The sequence below is a fragment of the Taudactylus pleione genome, unplaced genomic scaffold (assembly GCF_031769625.1).
Source record: "Taudactylus pleione unplaced genomic scaffold, aTauple2 ptg001661l, whole genome shotgun sequence".
Classification (NCBI taxonomy): domain Eukaryota; kingdom Metazoa; phylum Chordata; class Amphibia; order Anura; family Myobatrachidae; genus Taudactylus; species Taudactylus pleione.
The window spans coordinates 3,144,087-3,163,654 of record NW_028286058.1 but is presented as its reverse complement, the minus strand read 5'-3'; the positions used below and the strand labels follow the sequence as shown (position 1 = coordinate 3,163,654).

The window sequence follows — 19,568 nt, the reverse complement described above, 5'->3', positions numbered from 1 at the left end:
ATCAATAAGCACACATACATATCACATTCATCAATAAGCACACATACATATCATATCCATCAATAAGCACACATACATATCATATCCATCAATAAGCACACATACATATCATATCCATCAATAAGCACACATAAAGATCATATTCATCAATAAGCACACATAAAGATCATATTCATCAATAAGCACACATAAATATAATATCCATCAATAAGCACACATACATATCCTATCCATCAATAAGCACACATACATATCCTATACATCAATAAGCACACATAAAGATCATATTCATCAATAAGCACACATAAATATAATATCCATCAATAAGCACACATACATATCCTATCCATCAATAAGCACACATACATATCCTATTCATCAATAAGCACACGTACATTTCCTATACATCAATAAGCACACATACATATCATATCCATCAATAAGCACACATACATATACTATTCATCAATAAGCACACATACATATCATATCCATCAATAAGCACACATAAATATCATATCCATCAATAAGCACACATACATATCATATCCATCAATAAGCACACATACATATCATATCCATCAATAAGCACACATAAAGATCATATTCATCAATAAGCACACATAAAGATCATATTCATCAATAAGCACACATAAATATAATATCCATCAATAAGCACACATACATATCCTATCCATGAATAAGCACACGTCCATTTTCTATACATCAATAAGCACACATACATATCCTATTCATCAATAAGCACACATAAATATCATATCCATCAATAAGCACACATACATATCATATCCATCAATAAGCACACATAAATATCATATCCATCAATAAGCACACATACATATCATATCCATCAATAAGCACACATACATATCATATTCATCAATAAGCACACATACGTATCATATTCATCAATAAGCACACATACGTATCCTATCCATCAATAAGCACACATACATATCATATCATCAATCAGCACACATAAATATCCTATTTATCAATAAGCACACATACATATCCTATCCATCAATAAGCACACATAAATATCATATTTATCAATAAGCACACATACATATCATATCCATCAATAAGCACACATACATATCATATCCATCAATAAGCACACATACGTATCCTATTCATCAATAAGCACACATACGTATCCTATTCATCAATAAGCACACATACGTATCCTATCCATCAATAAGCACACATACATATCCTATCCATCAATAAGCACACATAAATATCATATTTATCAATAAGCACACATACGTATCCTATTCATCAATAAGCACACATACGTATCCTATCCATCAATAAGCACACATAAATATCATATTCATCAATAAGCACACATACATATCCTATCCATCAATAAGCACACATACATATCATATCCATCAATAAGCACACATACATATCATATTTATCAATAAGCACACATACATATATTCATCAATAAGCACACATAAATATCATATCCATCAATAAGCACACATACATATCATATTCATCAATAAGCACACATACGTATCATATTCATCAATAAGCACACATACGTATCATATTCAACAATAAGCACACATAAATATCATATCCATCAATAAGCACACATACATATCATATCCATCAATAAGCACACATACATATCATATCCATCAATAAGCACACATAGATATCCTATCCATCACTAAGCACACATACGTATCCTATCCATCACTAAGCACACATACGTATCATATCCATCAATAAGCACACATACATATCATATTCATCAATAAGCACACATAAATATCATATCCATCAATAAGCACACATACATATCATATTCATCAATAAGCACACATACGTATCCTATTCATCAATAAGCACACATACGTATCCTATCCATCAATAAGCACACATACGTATCATATCCATCAATAAGCACACATACATATCTTATCCATCAATAAGCACACATACATATCCTATCCATCAATAAGCACACATAAATATCATATTTATCAATAAGCACACATACATATCATATCCATCAATAAGCACACATACATATCATATTCATCAAGAAGCACACATACATATCATATTCATCAATAAGCACACATACATATCATATCCATCAATAAGCACACATAGATATCATATTTATCAATAAGCACACATACATATCCTATCCATCAATAAGCACACATACATATCCTATCCATCAATAAGCACACATACATATCCTATCCATCAATAAGCACACATACGTATCCTATTCATCGATAAGCACACATACGTATCCTATCCATCGATAAGCACACATACGTATCCTATCCATCGATAAGCACACATACATATCACATTCATCGATAAGCACACATACATATCATATTTATCGATAAGCACACATACATATCATATCATTCAATAAGCACACATACATATCCTATCCATCACTAAGCAGACATTCATATAATCATCAATAAGCACACATACATATCTTATTCATCAATAAGCACACACACTTATCATATCCATCAATAAGCACACATACATATCTTATTCATCAATAAGCACACATACATATCATGTCCATCAATAAGCACACATACATATCATATTCATCAATAAGCACACATACATATCATATCCATCAATAAGCACACATACATATCATATCCATCAATAAGTACACATACATATCATATCCATCAATAAGCACACATACATATCATATTCATCAATAAGCACACATACAAATCATATTCATCAATAAGCACACATACATATACATATCATGTCCATCAATAAGCACACATACATATCATATCCATCAATAAGCACACATACATATCATATCCATCACTAAGCACACATACATATCATATTCATCAATAAGCACACATACATATCATATCCATCAATAAGCACACATAAATATCATATCCATCAGTAAGCACACATACATATCATATCCATCAATAAGCACACATACATATACATATCATGTCCATCAATAAGCACACATACATATATTCATCAATAAGCACACATACATATCATATCCATCAATAAGCACACATACATATCATATCCATCAATAAGCACACATACATATCATATTCATCACTAAGCACACATACATATCATATTCATCAATAAGCACACATACATATACATATCATGTCCATCAATAAGCACACATACATATATTCATCAATAAGCACACATACATATCATATCCATCAATAAGCACACATACATATCATATCCATCAATAAGCACACATACATATCATATTCATCACTAAGCACACATACATATCATATTCATCAATAAGCACACATACATATATTCATCAATAAGCACACATAGATATCATATCCATCAATAAGCACACATACATATCATATCCATCAATAAGCACACATACATATCATATCCATCAATAAGCACACATACATATCACATTCATCAATAAGCACACATATATATCACATTCATCAATAAGCACACATACATATATCCATCAATAAGCACACATAGATATAATATCCATCAATAAGCACACATAGATATCACATCCATCAATAAGCACACATACATATCACATCCATCAATAAGCACACATACATATCACATCCATCAATAAGCACACATACATATCACATCCATCAATAAGCACACATACATATCACATCCATCAATAAGCACACATACATATCACATTCATCAATAAGCACACATACATATCACATTCATCAATAAGCACACATACATATCATATCCATCAATAAGCACACATACATATCATATCCATCAATAAGCACACATACATATCATATCCATCAATAAACACACATACATATCATATCCATCAATAAGCACACATAAATATCATATCCATCAATAAGCACACATACATATCATATTCATCAATAAGCACACATAAATATCATATCCATCAATAAGCACACATACATATCATATCCATCAATAAGCACACATACATATCACATTCATCAATAAGCACACATACATATATCACATTCATCAATAAGCACACATACATATCATATCCATCAATAAGCACACATACATATCATATCCATCAATAAGCACAAATAAATATCATATCCATCAATAAGCACACATACATATCATATCCATCAATAAGCACACATAAATATCATATTCATCAATAAGCACACATACATATCATATCCATCAATAAGCACACATACATATCACATCCATCAATAAGCACACATACATATCATATTCATCAATAAGCACACATAAATATCATATCCATCAATAAGCACACATACATATCATATCCATCAATAAGCACACATACATATCATATCCATCAATAAGCATACATACGTATCATATCCATCAATAAGCACACATAAAGATCATATTCATCAATAAGCACACATACATATCCTATCCATCAATAAGCACACATACGTATCCTATCCATCAATAAGCACACATACGTATCCTATCCATCAATAAGCACACATACATATCATATTCATCAATAAGCACACATACATATCCTATCCATCAATAAGCACACATACATATCCTATCCATCACTAAGCACACATACATATCCTATTCACCAATAAGCACACATACATATCACATTCATCAATAAGCACACATACATATCACATTCATCAATAAGCACACATACATATCATATCCATCAATAAGCACACATACATATCATATCCATCAATAAGCACACATACATATCATATCCATCAATAAGCACACATAAAGATCATATTCATCAATAAGCACACATAAAGATCATATTCATCAATAAGCACACATAAATATAATATCCATCAATAAGCACACATACATATCATATCCATCAATAAGCACACATACATATCCTATCCATCAATAAGCACACATAAAGATCATATTCATCAATAAGCACACATAAATATAATATCCATCAATAAGCACACATACATATCCTATCCATCAATAAGCACACATACATATCCTATTCATCAATAAGCACACGTACATTTCCTATACATCAATAAGCACACATACATATCCTATCCATCAATAAGCACACATACATATCCTATTCATCAATAAGCACACATACATATCATATCCATCAATAAGCACACATAAATATCATATCCATCAATAAGCACACATACATATCATATCCATTAATAAGCACACATAAAGATCATATTCATCAATAAGCACACATAAAGATCATATTCATCAATAAGCACACATAAATATAATATCCATCAATAAGCACACATACATATCCTATCCATCAATAAGCACACATACATATCCTATCCATCAATAAGCACACATACATTTTCTGTACATCAATAAGCACACATACATATCCTATTCATCAATAAGCACACATACATATCATATCCATCAATAAGCACACATACATATCATATTTATCAATAAGCACACATACATATCATATCCATCAATAAGCACACATACATATCATATTCATCAATAAGCACACATACGTATCATATTCATCAATAAGCACACATACGTATCATATTCATCAATAAGCACACATACGTATCCTATCCATCAATAAGCACACATACATATCCTATCCATCAATAAGCACACATAAATATCATATTTATCAATAAGCACACATACGTATCCTATCCATCAATAAGCACACATACATATCCTATCCATCAATAAGCACACATAAATATCATATTTATCAATAAGCACACATACATATCATATCCATCAATAAGCACACATACATATCCTATCCATCAATAAGCACACATACATATCCTATCCATCAATAAGCACACATACATATCATATCATCAATAAGCACACATAAATATCATATTTATCAATAAGCACACATACGTATCCTATTCATCAATAAGCACACATACATATCCTATCCATCAATAAGCACACATAAATATCATATTTATCAATAAGCACACATACATATCATATCCATCAATAAGCACACATACATATCATATCCATCAATAAGCACACATACATATCATATCCATCAATAAGCACACATACGTATCATATTCATCAATAAGCACACATACGTATCCTATTCATCAATAAGCACACATACGTATCCTATCCATCAATAAGCACACATACCTATCCTATCCATCAATAAGCACACATAAATATCATATTTATCAATAAGCACACATACGTATCCTATTCATCAATAAGCACACATACGTATCCTATCCATCAATAAGCACACATACCTATCCTATCCATCAATAAGCACACATACATATCATATCCATCAATAAGCACACATACATATCATATCCATCAATAAGCACACATACATATCACATTCATCAATAAGCACACATACATATCACATTCATCAATAAGCACACATACATATCATATCCATCAATAAGCACACATACATATCATATCCATCAATAAGCACACATACATATCATATCCATCAATAAACACACATACATATCATATCCATCAATAAGCACACATAAATATCATATCCATCAATAAGCACACATACATATCATATTCATCAATAAGCACACATAAATATCATATCCATCAATAAGCACACATACATATCATATCCATCAATAAGCACACATACATATCACATTCATCAATAAGCACACATACATATATCACATTCATCAATAAGCACACATACATATCATATCCATCAATAAGCACACATACATATCATATCCATCAATAAGCACAAATAAATATCATATCCATCAATAAGCACACATACATATCATATCCATCAATAAGCACACATAAATATCATATTCATCAATAAGCACACATACATATCATATCCATCAATAAGCACACATACATATCACATCCATCAATAAGCACACATACATATCATATTCATCAATAAGCACACATAAATATCATATCCATCAATAAGCACACATACATATCATATCCATCAATAAGCACACATACATATCATATCCATCAATAAGCATACATACGTATCATATCCATCAATAAGCACACATAAAGATCATATTCATCAATAAGCACACATACATATCCTATCCATCAATAAGCACACATACGTATCCTATCCATCAATAAGCACACATACGTATCCTATCCATCAATAAGCACACATACATATCATATTCATCAATAAGCACACATACATATCCTATCCATCAATAAGCACACATACATATCCTATCCATCACTAAGCACACATACATATCCTATTCACCAATAAGCACACATACATATCACATTCATCAATAAGCACACATACATATCACATTCATCAATAAGCACACATACATATCATATCCATCAATAAGCACACATACATATCATATCCATCAATAAGCACACATACATATCATATCCATCAATAAGCACACATAAAGATCATATTCATCAATAAGCACACATAAAGATCATATTCATCAATAAGCACACATAAATATAATATCCATCAATAAGCACACATACATATCATATCCATCATTAAGCACACATACATATCCTATCCATCAATAAGCACACATAAAGATCATATTCATCAATAAGCACACATAAATATAATATCCATCAATAAGCACACATACATATCCTATCCATCAATAAGCACACATACATATCCTATTCATCAATAAGCACACGTACATTTCCTATACATCAATAAGCACACATACATATCCTATCCATCAATAAGCACACATACATATCCTATTCATCAATAAGCACACATACATATCATATCCATCAATAAGCACACATAAATATCATATCCATCAATAAGCACACATACATATCATATCCATTAATAAGCACACATAAAGATCATATTCATCAATAAGCACACATAAAGATCATATTCATCAATAAGCACACATAAATATAATATCCATCAATAAGCACACATACATATCCTATCCATCAATAAGCACACATACATATCCTATCCATCAATAAGCACACATACATTTTCTGTACATCAATAAGCACACATACATATCCTATTCATCAATAAGCACACATACATATCATATCCATCAATAAGCACACATACATATCATATTTATCAATAAGCACACATACATATCATATCCATCAATAAGCACACATACATATCATATTCATCAATAAGCACACATACGTATCATATTCATCAATAAGCACACATACGTATCATATTCATCAATAAGCACACATACGTATCCTATCCATCAATAAGCACACATACATATCCTATCCATCAATAAGCACACATAAATATCATATTTATCAATAAGCACACATACGTATCCTATCCATCAATAAGCACACATACATATCCTATCCATCAATAAGCACACATAAATATCATATTTATCAATAAGCACACATACATATCATATCCATCAATAAGCACACATACATATCCTATCCATCAATAAGCACACATACATATCCTATCCATCAATAAGCACACATACATATCATATCATCAATAAGCACACATAAATATCATATTTATCAATAAGCACACATACGTATCCTATTCATCAATAAGCACACATACATATCCTATCCATCAATAAGCACACATAAATATCATATTTATCAATAAGCACACATACATATCATATCCATCAATAAGCACACATACATATCATATCCATCAATAAGCACACATACATATCATATCCATCAATAAGCACACATACGTATCATATTCATCAATAAGCACACATACGTATCCTATTCATCAATAAGCACACATACGTATCCTATCCATCAATAAGCACACATACCTATCCTATCCATCAATAAGCACACATAAATATCATATTTATCAATAAGCACACATACGTATCCTATTCATCAATAAGCACACATACGTATCCTATCCATCAATAAGCACACATACCTATCCTATCCATCAATAAGCACACATACATATCATATCCATCAATAAGCACACATACATATCATATCCATCAATAAGCACACATACGTATCCTATTCATCAATAAGCACACATACGTATCCTATTCATCAATAAGCACACATACGTATCCTATTCATCAATAAGCACACATACGTATCATATTCATCAATAAGCAGACATACATATATTCATCAATAAGCACACATACATATATTCATCAATAAGCACACATACATATATTCCTCAATAAGCACACATACATATACATATCCATCAATAAGCACACATACATATCATATCCATCAATAAGCACACATACATATCCTATCCATCAATAAGCACACATACATATCATATCATCAATAAGCACACATAAATATCATATTTATCAATAAGCACACATACGTATCCTATTCATCAATAAGCACACATACATATCCTATCCATCAATAAGCACACATAAATATCATATTTATCAATAAGCACACATTACATATCATATCCATCAATAAGCACACATATGTATCCTATTCATCAATAAGCACACATACGTATCCTATTCATCAATAAGCACACATACGTATCCTATCCATCAATAAGCACACATACATATCATATCCATCAATAAGCATACATACATATCATATCCATCATTAAGCACACATACATATCATATTTATCAATAAGCACACATACGTATCCTATCCATCAATAAGCACACATACATATCATATCCATCAATAAGCATACATACATATCATATCCATCATTAAGCACACATACATATCATATTTATCAATAAGCACACATACGTATCCTATCCATCAATAAGCACACATAAATATCATATTTATCAATACACACACTTACGTATCCTATTCATCAATAAGCACACATACGTATCCTATCCATCAATAAGCACACATACATATCCTATCCATCAATAAGCACACATAAATATCATATTTATCAATAAGCACACATACATATCATATCCATCAATAAGCACACATACATATCATATCCATCATTAAGCACACATACATATCATATCCATCAATAAGCACACATACGTATCATATTCATCAATAAGCACACATACGTATCCTATTCATCAATAAGCACACATACGTATCCTATCCATCAATAAGCACACATACGTATCCTATCCATCAATAAGCACACATACATATCATATCCATCAATAAGCACACATACATATATTCATCAATAAGCACACATAAATATCATATCCATCAATAAGCACACATACATATCATATCCATCAATAAGCACACATAAATATCATATTCATCAATAAGCACACATACATATCCTATCCATCACTAATCACACATACATATCCTATCCATCAATAAGCACACATACATATCATATCCATCAATAAGCACACATACATATCATATTTATCAATAAGCACACATACATATATTCATCAATAAGCACACATAAATATCATATCCATCAATAAGCACACATACATATCATATTCATCAATAAGCACACATACGTATCATATTCATCAATAAGCACACATACGTATCATATTCATCAATAAGCACACATAAATATCATATCCATCAATAAGCACACATACATATCATATCCATCAATAAGCACACATACATATCATATCCATCAATAAGCACACATAGATATCCTATCCATCACTAAGCACACATACGTATCCTATCCATCACTAAGCACACATACGTATCATATTCATCAATAAGCACACATAAATATCATATCCATCAATAAGCACACATACATATCATATTCATCAATAAGCACACATACGTATCATATTCATCAATAAGCACACATACGTATCCTATCCATCAATAAGCACACATACGTATCATATCCATCAATAAGCACACATACATATCCTATCCATCAATAAGCACACATACATATCCTATCCATCAATAAGCACACATAAATATCATATTTATCAATAAGCACACATACATATCATATCCATCAATAAGCACACATACATATCATATTCATCAAGAAGCACACATACATATCATATCCATCAATAAGCACACATACATATCATATCCATCAATAAGCACACATAGATATCATATTTATCAATAAGCACACATACATATCATATCCATCAATAAGCACACATACATATCATATTTATCAATAAGCACACATACATATCATATCCATCAATAAGCACACATAAATATCATATTCATCAATAAGCACACATACATATCCTATCCATCACTAATCACACATACATATCATATCCATCAATAAGCACACATACATATCATATCCATCAATAAGCACACATACATATCATATCCATCAATAAGCACACATACATATATTCATCAATAAGCACACATAAATATCATATCCATCAATAAGCACACGTACATATCATATCCATCAACAAGCACACATAGATATCATATCCATCAATAAGCACACATACATATCCTATCCATTAATAAGCACACATACATATCCTATCCATTAATAAGCACACATACATATCCTATCCATCACTAATCACACATACATATCCTATCCATCAATAAGCACACATACATATCATATCCATCAATAAGCACACATACATATCATATTTATCAATAAGCACACATACATATATTCATCAATAAGCACACATAAATATCATATCCATCAATAAGCACACATACATATCATATCCATCAATAAGCACACATACATATCATATCCATCAATAAGCACACATACATATCATATCCATCAATAAGCACACATACATATCATATCCATCAATAAGCACACATGCATATCATATCCATCAATAAGCACACATGCATATCATATCCATCAATAAGCACACATACATATCATATCCATCAATAAGCACACATACATATCATATCTATCAATAAGCACACATAAATATCATATCCATCAATAAGCAAACATACATATCATATCCATCAATAAGCACCCATACATATCATATCCATCAATAAGCACCCATACATATCATATTTATCAATAAGCACACATACATATATTCATCAATAAGCACACATACATATCATATCATCAATAAGCACACATACATATCATATCCTTCAATAAGCACACATACATATCATATTTATCAATAAGCACACATACATATATTCATCAATAAGCACACATAAATATCATATCCATCAATAAGCACACATACATATCATATCCATCAATAAACACACATACATATCATATCATCAATAAGCACACATACATATCATATCCATCACTAAGTACACATAGATACCATATCCATCAATAAGCACACATACATATATTCATCAATAAGCACACATACGTATCATATTCATCAATAAGCACACATACATATCATATCATCAATATACACACATACATATCATATCCATCAATAAACACACATACATATCATATCATCAATAAGCACACATACATATCATATCCATCAATAAACACACATACGTATCATATCCATCAATAAACACACATACATATCATATCCATCAATAAACACACATACATATCATATCATCAATAAGCACACATACATATCATATCCATCAATAAACACACATACATATCATATCCATCAATAAACACACATACGTATCATATCATCAATAAACACACATACATATCATATCCATCAATAAACACACATACATATCATATCATCAATAAGCAGACATACATATCTTATCCATCAATAAACACACATACGTATCATATCCATCAATAAACACACATACATATCATATCATCAATAAGCACACATACATATCTTATCCATCAATAAACACACATACGTATCATATCCATCAATAAACACACATACATATCATATCATCAATAAGCACACATACATATCATCCATCAATAAGCACACATACATATCATATCCATCAATAAGCACACATACATATATTAGACATTCTGTAATTGTGTATGAAATAATTACCTTGGGGTGATCATATTTGATCATTAACAATATATCCCCTAATGGGTAAATTAGGCAGGTTTAGCAGTTAGTACATTCACTCCCTTTCTTCATTAAGTAATTTATGTAGTATCACTATATGCAACCAACATGCACATAAATTAGAATTTAAACACTATAATGCTTCTAAAAACGGTTTTGATAAATGTTGCAGATATAGTATATACATACAGGACAGATATATTCTCGATATACTTTTGTTCTATGAGAGATACAGTAGTTTGTTTTATATCTGTCTTTCTCTCAACCATAAATGCCAGCAATTCAGTATCATGTATTAGAAACAAATAATAGACAATAATTAATAAATAAATGACACATCTAGTCATGTATACAATGTTGCAGCCCCTGTCTCCTGTGATTATTATTTATACTTCATGGAAAAACAATTGGGGGAAAATACATGAACACTGCTATTCATAAATGAGCTGGCTGCAAAGAGGTTCAAAAAGGACAGATAAATGGTTAGGTACGGTGTGAGGGTCCGGTTCCTTCTGCTTTCCCAGGTCTTCCAATTGAGAGGACCTGGGATGAGAGAGGAACACACAGCAGCACCGTTGGAAACAAAAGGGAGCCGTGGGGGACAGTGCTCCCATGTATGGTGTTAGGCGGATCCTGTTACTTAAAGTATTGCAGGAGCCAGATGCCCCATCGGGGTAAGTCGCGACCCACCTAATAGAGAAATACCTGACTTGAAGAGAATCCGTCTCAGAGGAGCCTGCTGCCTGCCGCAAACACTCTCCCCCTGCAGCGGGGAAGTGTCAGAGAGACAGTACGCACATTTCACCACAGTCAGGCTTGTTCACCTGTGTGTACACGTGAATACTACTAGACATAATGGGGCAGATGTATGAAGATCTGGGAAGTGATAAAGTGAAGAGTGATAAACGATCAACCAATCAGCGACTAACTGTCATTTTTCAAACATGGCGAGATGTACTAAGCTCTGAAAAGTGATAACCTGGAGAGAGAGAGAAACTACCAGCTCCTAACTTATGTTACAGGCTGTGTTTGAAAAATGACAGTTGGGAGCTGATTGGTTGGTGGTTTATCACGCTCCAGTTTATCACTTTTCAGAGGTTAGTACATCTGGCCCACAGTCTGTTACATGACAGTTGGGAGCTGAGTGGTTGGGCATTTATCACTCTCCAGTTTATCACTTTCCAGAGCTTCATACATCTGTCCCTATGTCCCATCAGCTACAGAAAGGTCGTTGGAACACCACAGATTGTGGCATCTGCTCATATTAATAAAAGCTCAACAGTCAGAAGCATATAGGCTTCTCATTGTCATCAGCAGGCCTAAGCACTTTGCAAGTTCACTAGGCTAAATATGTGTTGGCCACCAGACAACTAGGACATCTGCAATCCGTGTACTGGTATTGTGTGTAAGGTATTGGCTGCTAATTCCACATTCTATTGATACATATGAAGAAACCAATTCTTCTTGCCGGCTACCACAGCTGGGAAAATCTTATACACTGAGTAGTCTTGGAAACTATTCCATTGACATTGACTATGCTCCTCTAGGTACCTGTGTCTGTTTTTCAGGTGACCTGGGGCAATAGGTCTGGACTCCCCCTGAAAATGGAACATTGTGCATTAAGGGAAAATCGCTGTGTTTAGAAAAGGCATCACTGTCTTCTACTTCAGCGGAAGAGACACCCTTACAAATCGGATGCACATGGGTTTTAAGAATGGATGATTTTCTATGAAGATTAGCTAAATTCACATCTGCAATTTTTCCGTCCCCAAATTTTTTACACAAGCCTCAATCTACTTTACATGATCAGCCTGCAAAGCTTCAGACACTAGCTAGACTTTGGTGTTGAGTGTCAAGGTTCCTATTTAGAGAAGGTGGGAGAGTAGATAATTGGTCTGGAAAATGCAGCTTGTTGTGTGTCAGGTGAAAGCATGGTGGACATAGCATCCTGACCAGGAACATATAACATCAGGAGGTTATAAAGAAGGTGGAGAGCTAGGAGGACAATCTGAACATAAGTAGCAGAGCATGGAGTGGAGGGAACAGGTCAGGGGCGCAACTACAGTAGCTGAGTGTAGGGGGTGACGTTACTATGGGGTCCGAAATCTTAATGGTTTCCAAAGTGTGCCTCCCCTGCACTCACCTCATAGTTGCCTGCCTATTTGAAATGTTGCCTCCCATACGCAAACACACACACCCCGGAAATGCCACCCGGTAAGGGCTTTCATTCATTTATATTTCATAGCGGCTCACTACCCACAAGATTCTGGATAATCAACTCAATTAACATTTGTATCACGACATCTATACCTACTGTATACCAAACCATTTGCTAATGTGCCCCCAACAATAGACAAACTGAACTGTGTGACGCAGGGCTACATTTGTTACCGGAACTTATTGCCATGGGCATTTTTTATTTAGTATCACAGAGATACTAACGAATATGCCTCCGGCAGTTAACATTACTTACCCCTCCGGTGAGGTCCCATTGTGTCACCTTCCTCGACAGAGTCCTCCGCTGTGCTGCTGGCAGCCCACCTGGTGCGGGCTTGGACAAGGAGGAGCAGCTACTAATTTGATTGTCCTATACCTACAACAGCTTGCTGGGAGGGCCACATTTCTCATGTACATGTTTAATTACTTGTAATCCCTGAAGAAATGGCATGAAGACCTGAAACGTTGGATTTGACAAAGGTCACTGCTGCTGTGCGTTTCTATGTTAGACCAGGAGTGCCATCCCTGAACATAAAAATATATATGTATATATAATGTATGTGTTCTCACTCACCTGGTCTTTGTTTCACGTAAGTATTTTCTGATGAGCTCAGTTGTCAATTTTTGTTCCACTTTGTCAAGATTTCCCAATTTCGGTACAATGAGAAGCAGGATGAGGTCACCAGCCATGGGAACTTCAACCACTACAGACTGAAGATCTTTGTCCTTATACGTCTTAAAGTGGCCTTTTCTGTGGAGCATTGGTACCCGGACTGTTGTCTCCTGACTCACTGTGAAGTCTTCATCTTGTGTATCTTTTGGGTCGAAGGGACGTTCTAATTGTGCTGGTGAAACGATAGAGACATATTATTTATTAGTATTGCCAATCAGATTGCACAGCACTGTCCAGAGAATATTTGTCATTCACAACAGTCCCTGGCTCAGCGTAGCTTAATATTATTATCCTTTTTATTTTTTGCTGACAGGCAAAGCAGTCGTTAAGTAAATATATACCCCTGTGAGAGAGATGTTGCCTACCAATTAGGGACTAGAGGCCTATTGACAGCAAGATATGTGTTTTCACCAAATTTATCCTGAACACTGCTGCACATCCCATTTTTCTCTCTCACCGCTTGGCATTGACATCCCTCCCCCTACAACCTGTTTCACTGGATCCCTACCCCCTTAGAGTCCAGTTCTAACTCCTCATCCTGGCAAATAATGGCATCAATCACCCGTCCCCCCCCTACACCCGAATCCACATTTCTGTCCACATCCTCTCCCGTCCCCCCATCTCCTCCACTGATCACTGCCTGACCACCACCCTGGTTACCTCCTCTCACTCCCACCCCCATGATGTCTCCTACTCTGTTGCACTCTTCTGGAACTCCATCCCTCACCAAGGCAGACTTCTTACCAGTCTCGCTAACTGTACACTCAAAACACACCTTTTCTTCACAGCCTAACGGCCCTCCTCCTAATCTCAATTTACCTCCATTTTAGTTCCCTATTTCCTCCCTTAGCATGCCACCTGTACCTCCTGTCTCTTGTCGCCAAAAGTCTGTTCAGGGACTTTGATGCTGTGAGCTCATCCTCACCTCGTGTCCAGGCTCAACGAGTAGCAAACTGCCTCCCCTCCCTGCAACTTAGCACTGTTGCAAATACGAGATAGTGAGTTGCCCTAACTTTGCCCCGTGTCCTCATCCTACATAGTCATTTTATGGTGGCATGTTCTTCCAAGATATCTACATTTTCACTACATTATATTTATTTTAGAACATGTTAAGTTACTGTTGAGTTATTAAGTACATACTGTGCAGTCTCCATGATGCTCCTGTTGGGAGATGCCAATCCTTTACCAAGATGGCCTTTGGTCTTCTGAGCAGGCACAACGCCATCTTGTCACTGTGTTAGAGTGCAACAGTAGGACATGGATGTGTACCTCTTAGCTCCCAAAGACCCTGCGATATCCTGAGATACCAGTTACTACTACTGCATACTGTGTTGCTTGCAAATGCACCACTACCCTCATACATCACCAGCTAGTGCTCTGTATGTTCCACTGAAGCTTCACTCCATCATCCATATACTGAGTGTGTGTGACCATGAATATGGCTGAACAAACATACTACTGCTCAATAAACGATAATGCTGGTTAAGTACTGAGCTGTTTGGATCCGCTGGAGTATTCTATTGCTCTGCTTATACCAACTCTAAATAGTACACACATATTCAACAGGTTATGGGCCCATGCACACAAGCCCTAGGCACATCGGCCCCAAGAACCTAAAACACCCAACAGCACACAGATGCCATAGACATGTGCAAACACAGAGTGAACAAGCACAGAGGACCTCATTCAGAGTCGATTGCTTGCTGCAAGCAATCGCTCTGAATGAGGGCGGCCGCTTACTTTTTTAAGTGCCGCCTCCTGGTTGATCGCTAGGCTGTGGGTTACCACCCACAACTCTTGCAATTGACCAGGATGATGGTCGCGATGGTCAAGACCATCGCGACCATCAGGGCTTGCAACGAGACCCTAAGGTTGGGTCTTGTCAACTGCAAGCCCCAGGGACCTTCCTGCTCTGATCGAGCATTAAGCTCCCCACTGACATCATTGCTGATGTCAGTGGGGATGCCCCCAAATGGCAAGCGTTCCATCTGGAACGCCTCCATTTGGCCGGCCACACCCCCTGCTCACCTCCCAAACTGGGCGAGCTGTCACTCACCATCGACAGCTCGTCCCCTTTTGTGCGAGACCTGTAGCGACAGAGCGCCCATTGCCAGCCGGGTCTCGCGCATGCGCACGTCGGGGCCACCTCCAACGTACGTATGCCCAGTGAGGAAACATTTAGCCGGTTGCGAGTGCTCAGTGCTTGCGACCGGGTCTCAAAATGACCCCCAGAGTCTTTACAAGACAGAGTGTATCCAGCACAGTGTGTCAGTACAAAGTGTTAACCTGAGAAGTAGAGCACTGAAGCTATGTCAGTATGCAACATGCATATAAGAGCTACATCCATGAGAAAGGTCCAGAGAATTATACCACATGTAAATTTGCAATGCAAATGCAATTAAAGTGTGAAAGGTTGTGGAAAGTTACAGTTGATCCAGGTTACAGTCCAAGTTCAGATGATATAGAAAGAGCCATCTATCCTCTGTGTGCTGAAAGAGGTAAGCCCCAGTGTCACACTGTGAAGTGCGGTCTGCAGGACTAATCACGGTGACAATCACAGTGACAGCAGTGTCCCTGCAGTCTATGTGAGTTATATGGCGATCCCTGGTAGCAACCTGTCCCCATGCAGCTGGCACCCGGAAGGGACCACTAGAGAGGTACTGTGTCATACTGCAGCTGGGAGCGGAATCCTATATACTTATCTAACAACAGGGACTGCAGCAATTCAGCCTGGTACACCACACAGACGGATCCTGAGCAGGAACACCTTTGCTTCTGCAGGGCTCACAAGAAAAATCCCTTTGTGAATTAACATCTATGACATCTCGATATTTCTAGCAGGGGTATTCAAGGGTGAACTATAACCGAATATAAAGAACTTCCATACCCTATCCCCATTCCTCCACATCCCACCCCCTATCCTAGTGTATTGTGCCCTCCTGTTTGTTATCCCCCTTATGTACTGACACCTAAATACATTTTCTTTTTATTTGTAATCATTTTATCTCATATTTATTTAGTTTAATCTAAATTATATAACCACATTGTTTCTATAACATATGATATATTTATTTATTTATTATATATTTTAGTCAGATTTATCAATTTACTGGCTGTAGAAATATACATAGTTGTACAATATATTTACTGTGTCACGATCTACTAACTTTCATACAGGTACAAATAGAGGTTTAGCAATATTTATTAAATGTAGATTACAACAGTAGCATATCTGGTGAGTGCTTATACCATAATTGTTTACCATATGGACATTCGGAATTGGTATGACATACCGCCAGACCTAAGCCAGGCAGATGAAATACTGACGCCAGAAGTCCGGCAGATGAAGACCCCGACGGCGCTTGGTAAGTATCCTAACCCTCCCCTCTCCCCCCCTAACCCTCCCTCAGGGGTGCCTAACCCTAAGTCCCTCTGGGAGTCCCTAAACCTAAAGCCCCCCCCCATGGCTATCAGGTCCTGACGCCCGGCTTACCTACGTTCGGTATGCCGGGCATTGGGATTTTGGCGTGGGGCTGATGATAGGCGTCAGTATTTTTTTTTTACATCTATCATTAGTCCCATGCTGGGATTTCACAGTCGGAAAGACGGCGGTCGGCATTTCGACCGCCGGCTTCCTGACTACATAC

At 35.4% G+C, this 19,568-nt stretch overlaps 1 protein-coding gene across 1 annotated transcript in view; it reads right to left on the bottom strand.

Annotated features, from left to right (window-relative positions):
- Nucleotides 1-19,568, bottom strand: part of LOC148442019 (uncharacterized) — an 87,436-nt gene that overhangs the window by 53,884 nt on the left and 13,984 nt on the right. Inside the window, exon 2 of the mRNA XM_088464346.1 lies at nt 15,823-16,093. Within this exon, the coding sequence (XP_088320472.1) occupies nt 15,823-16,093 (271 nt within the window). The remainder of the gene's footprint in view (nt 1-15,822; nt 16,094-19,568) is intronic.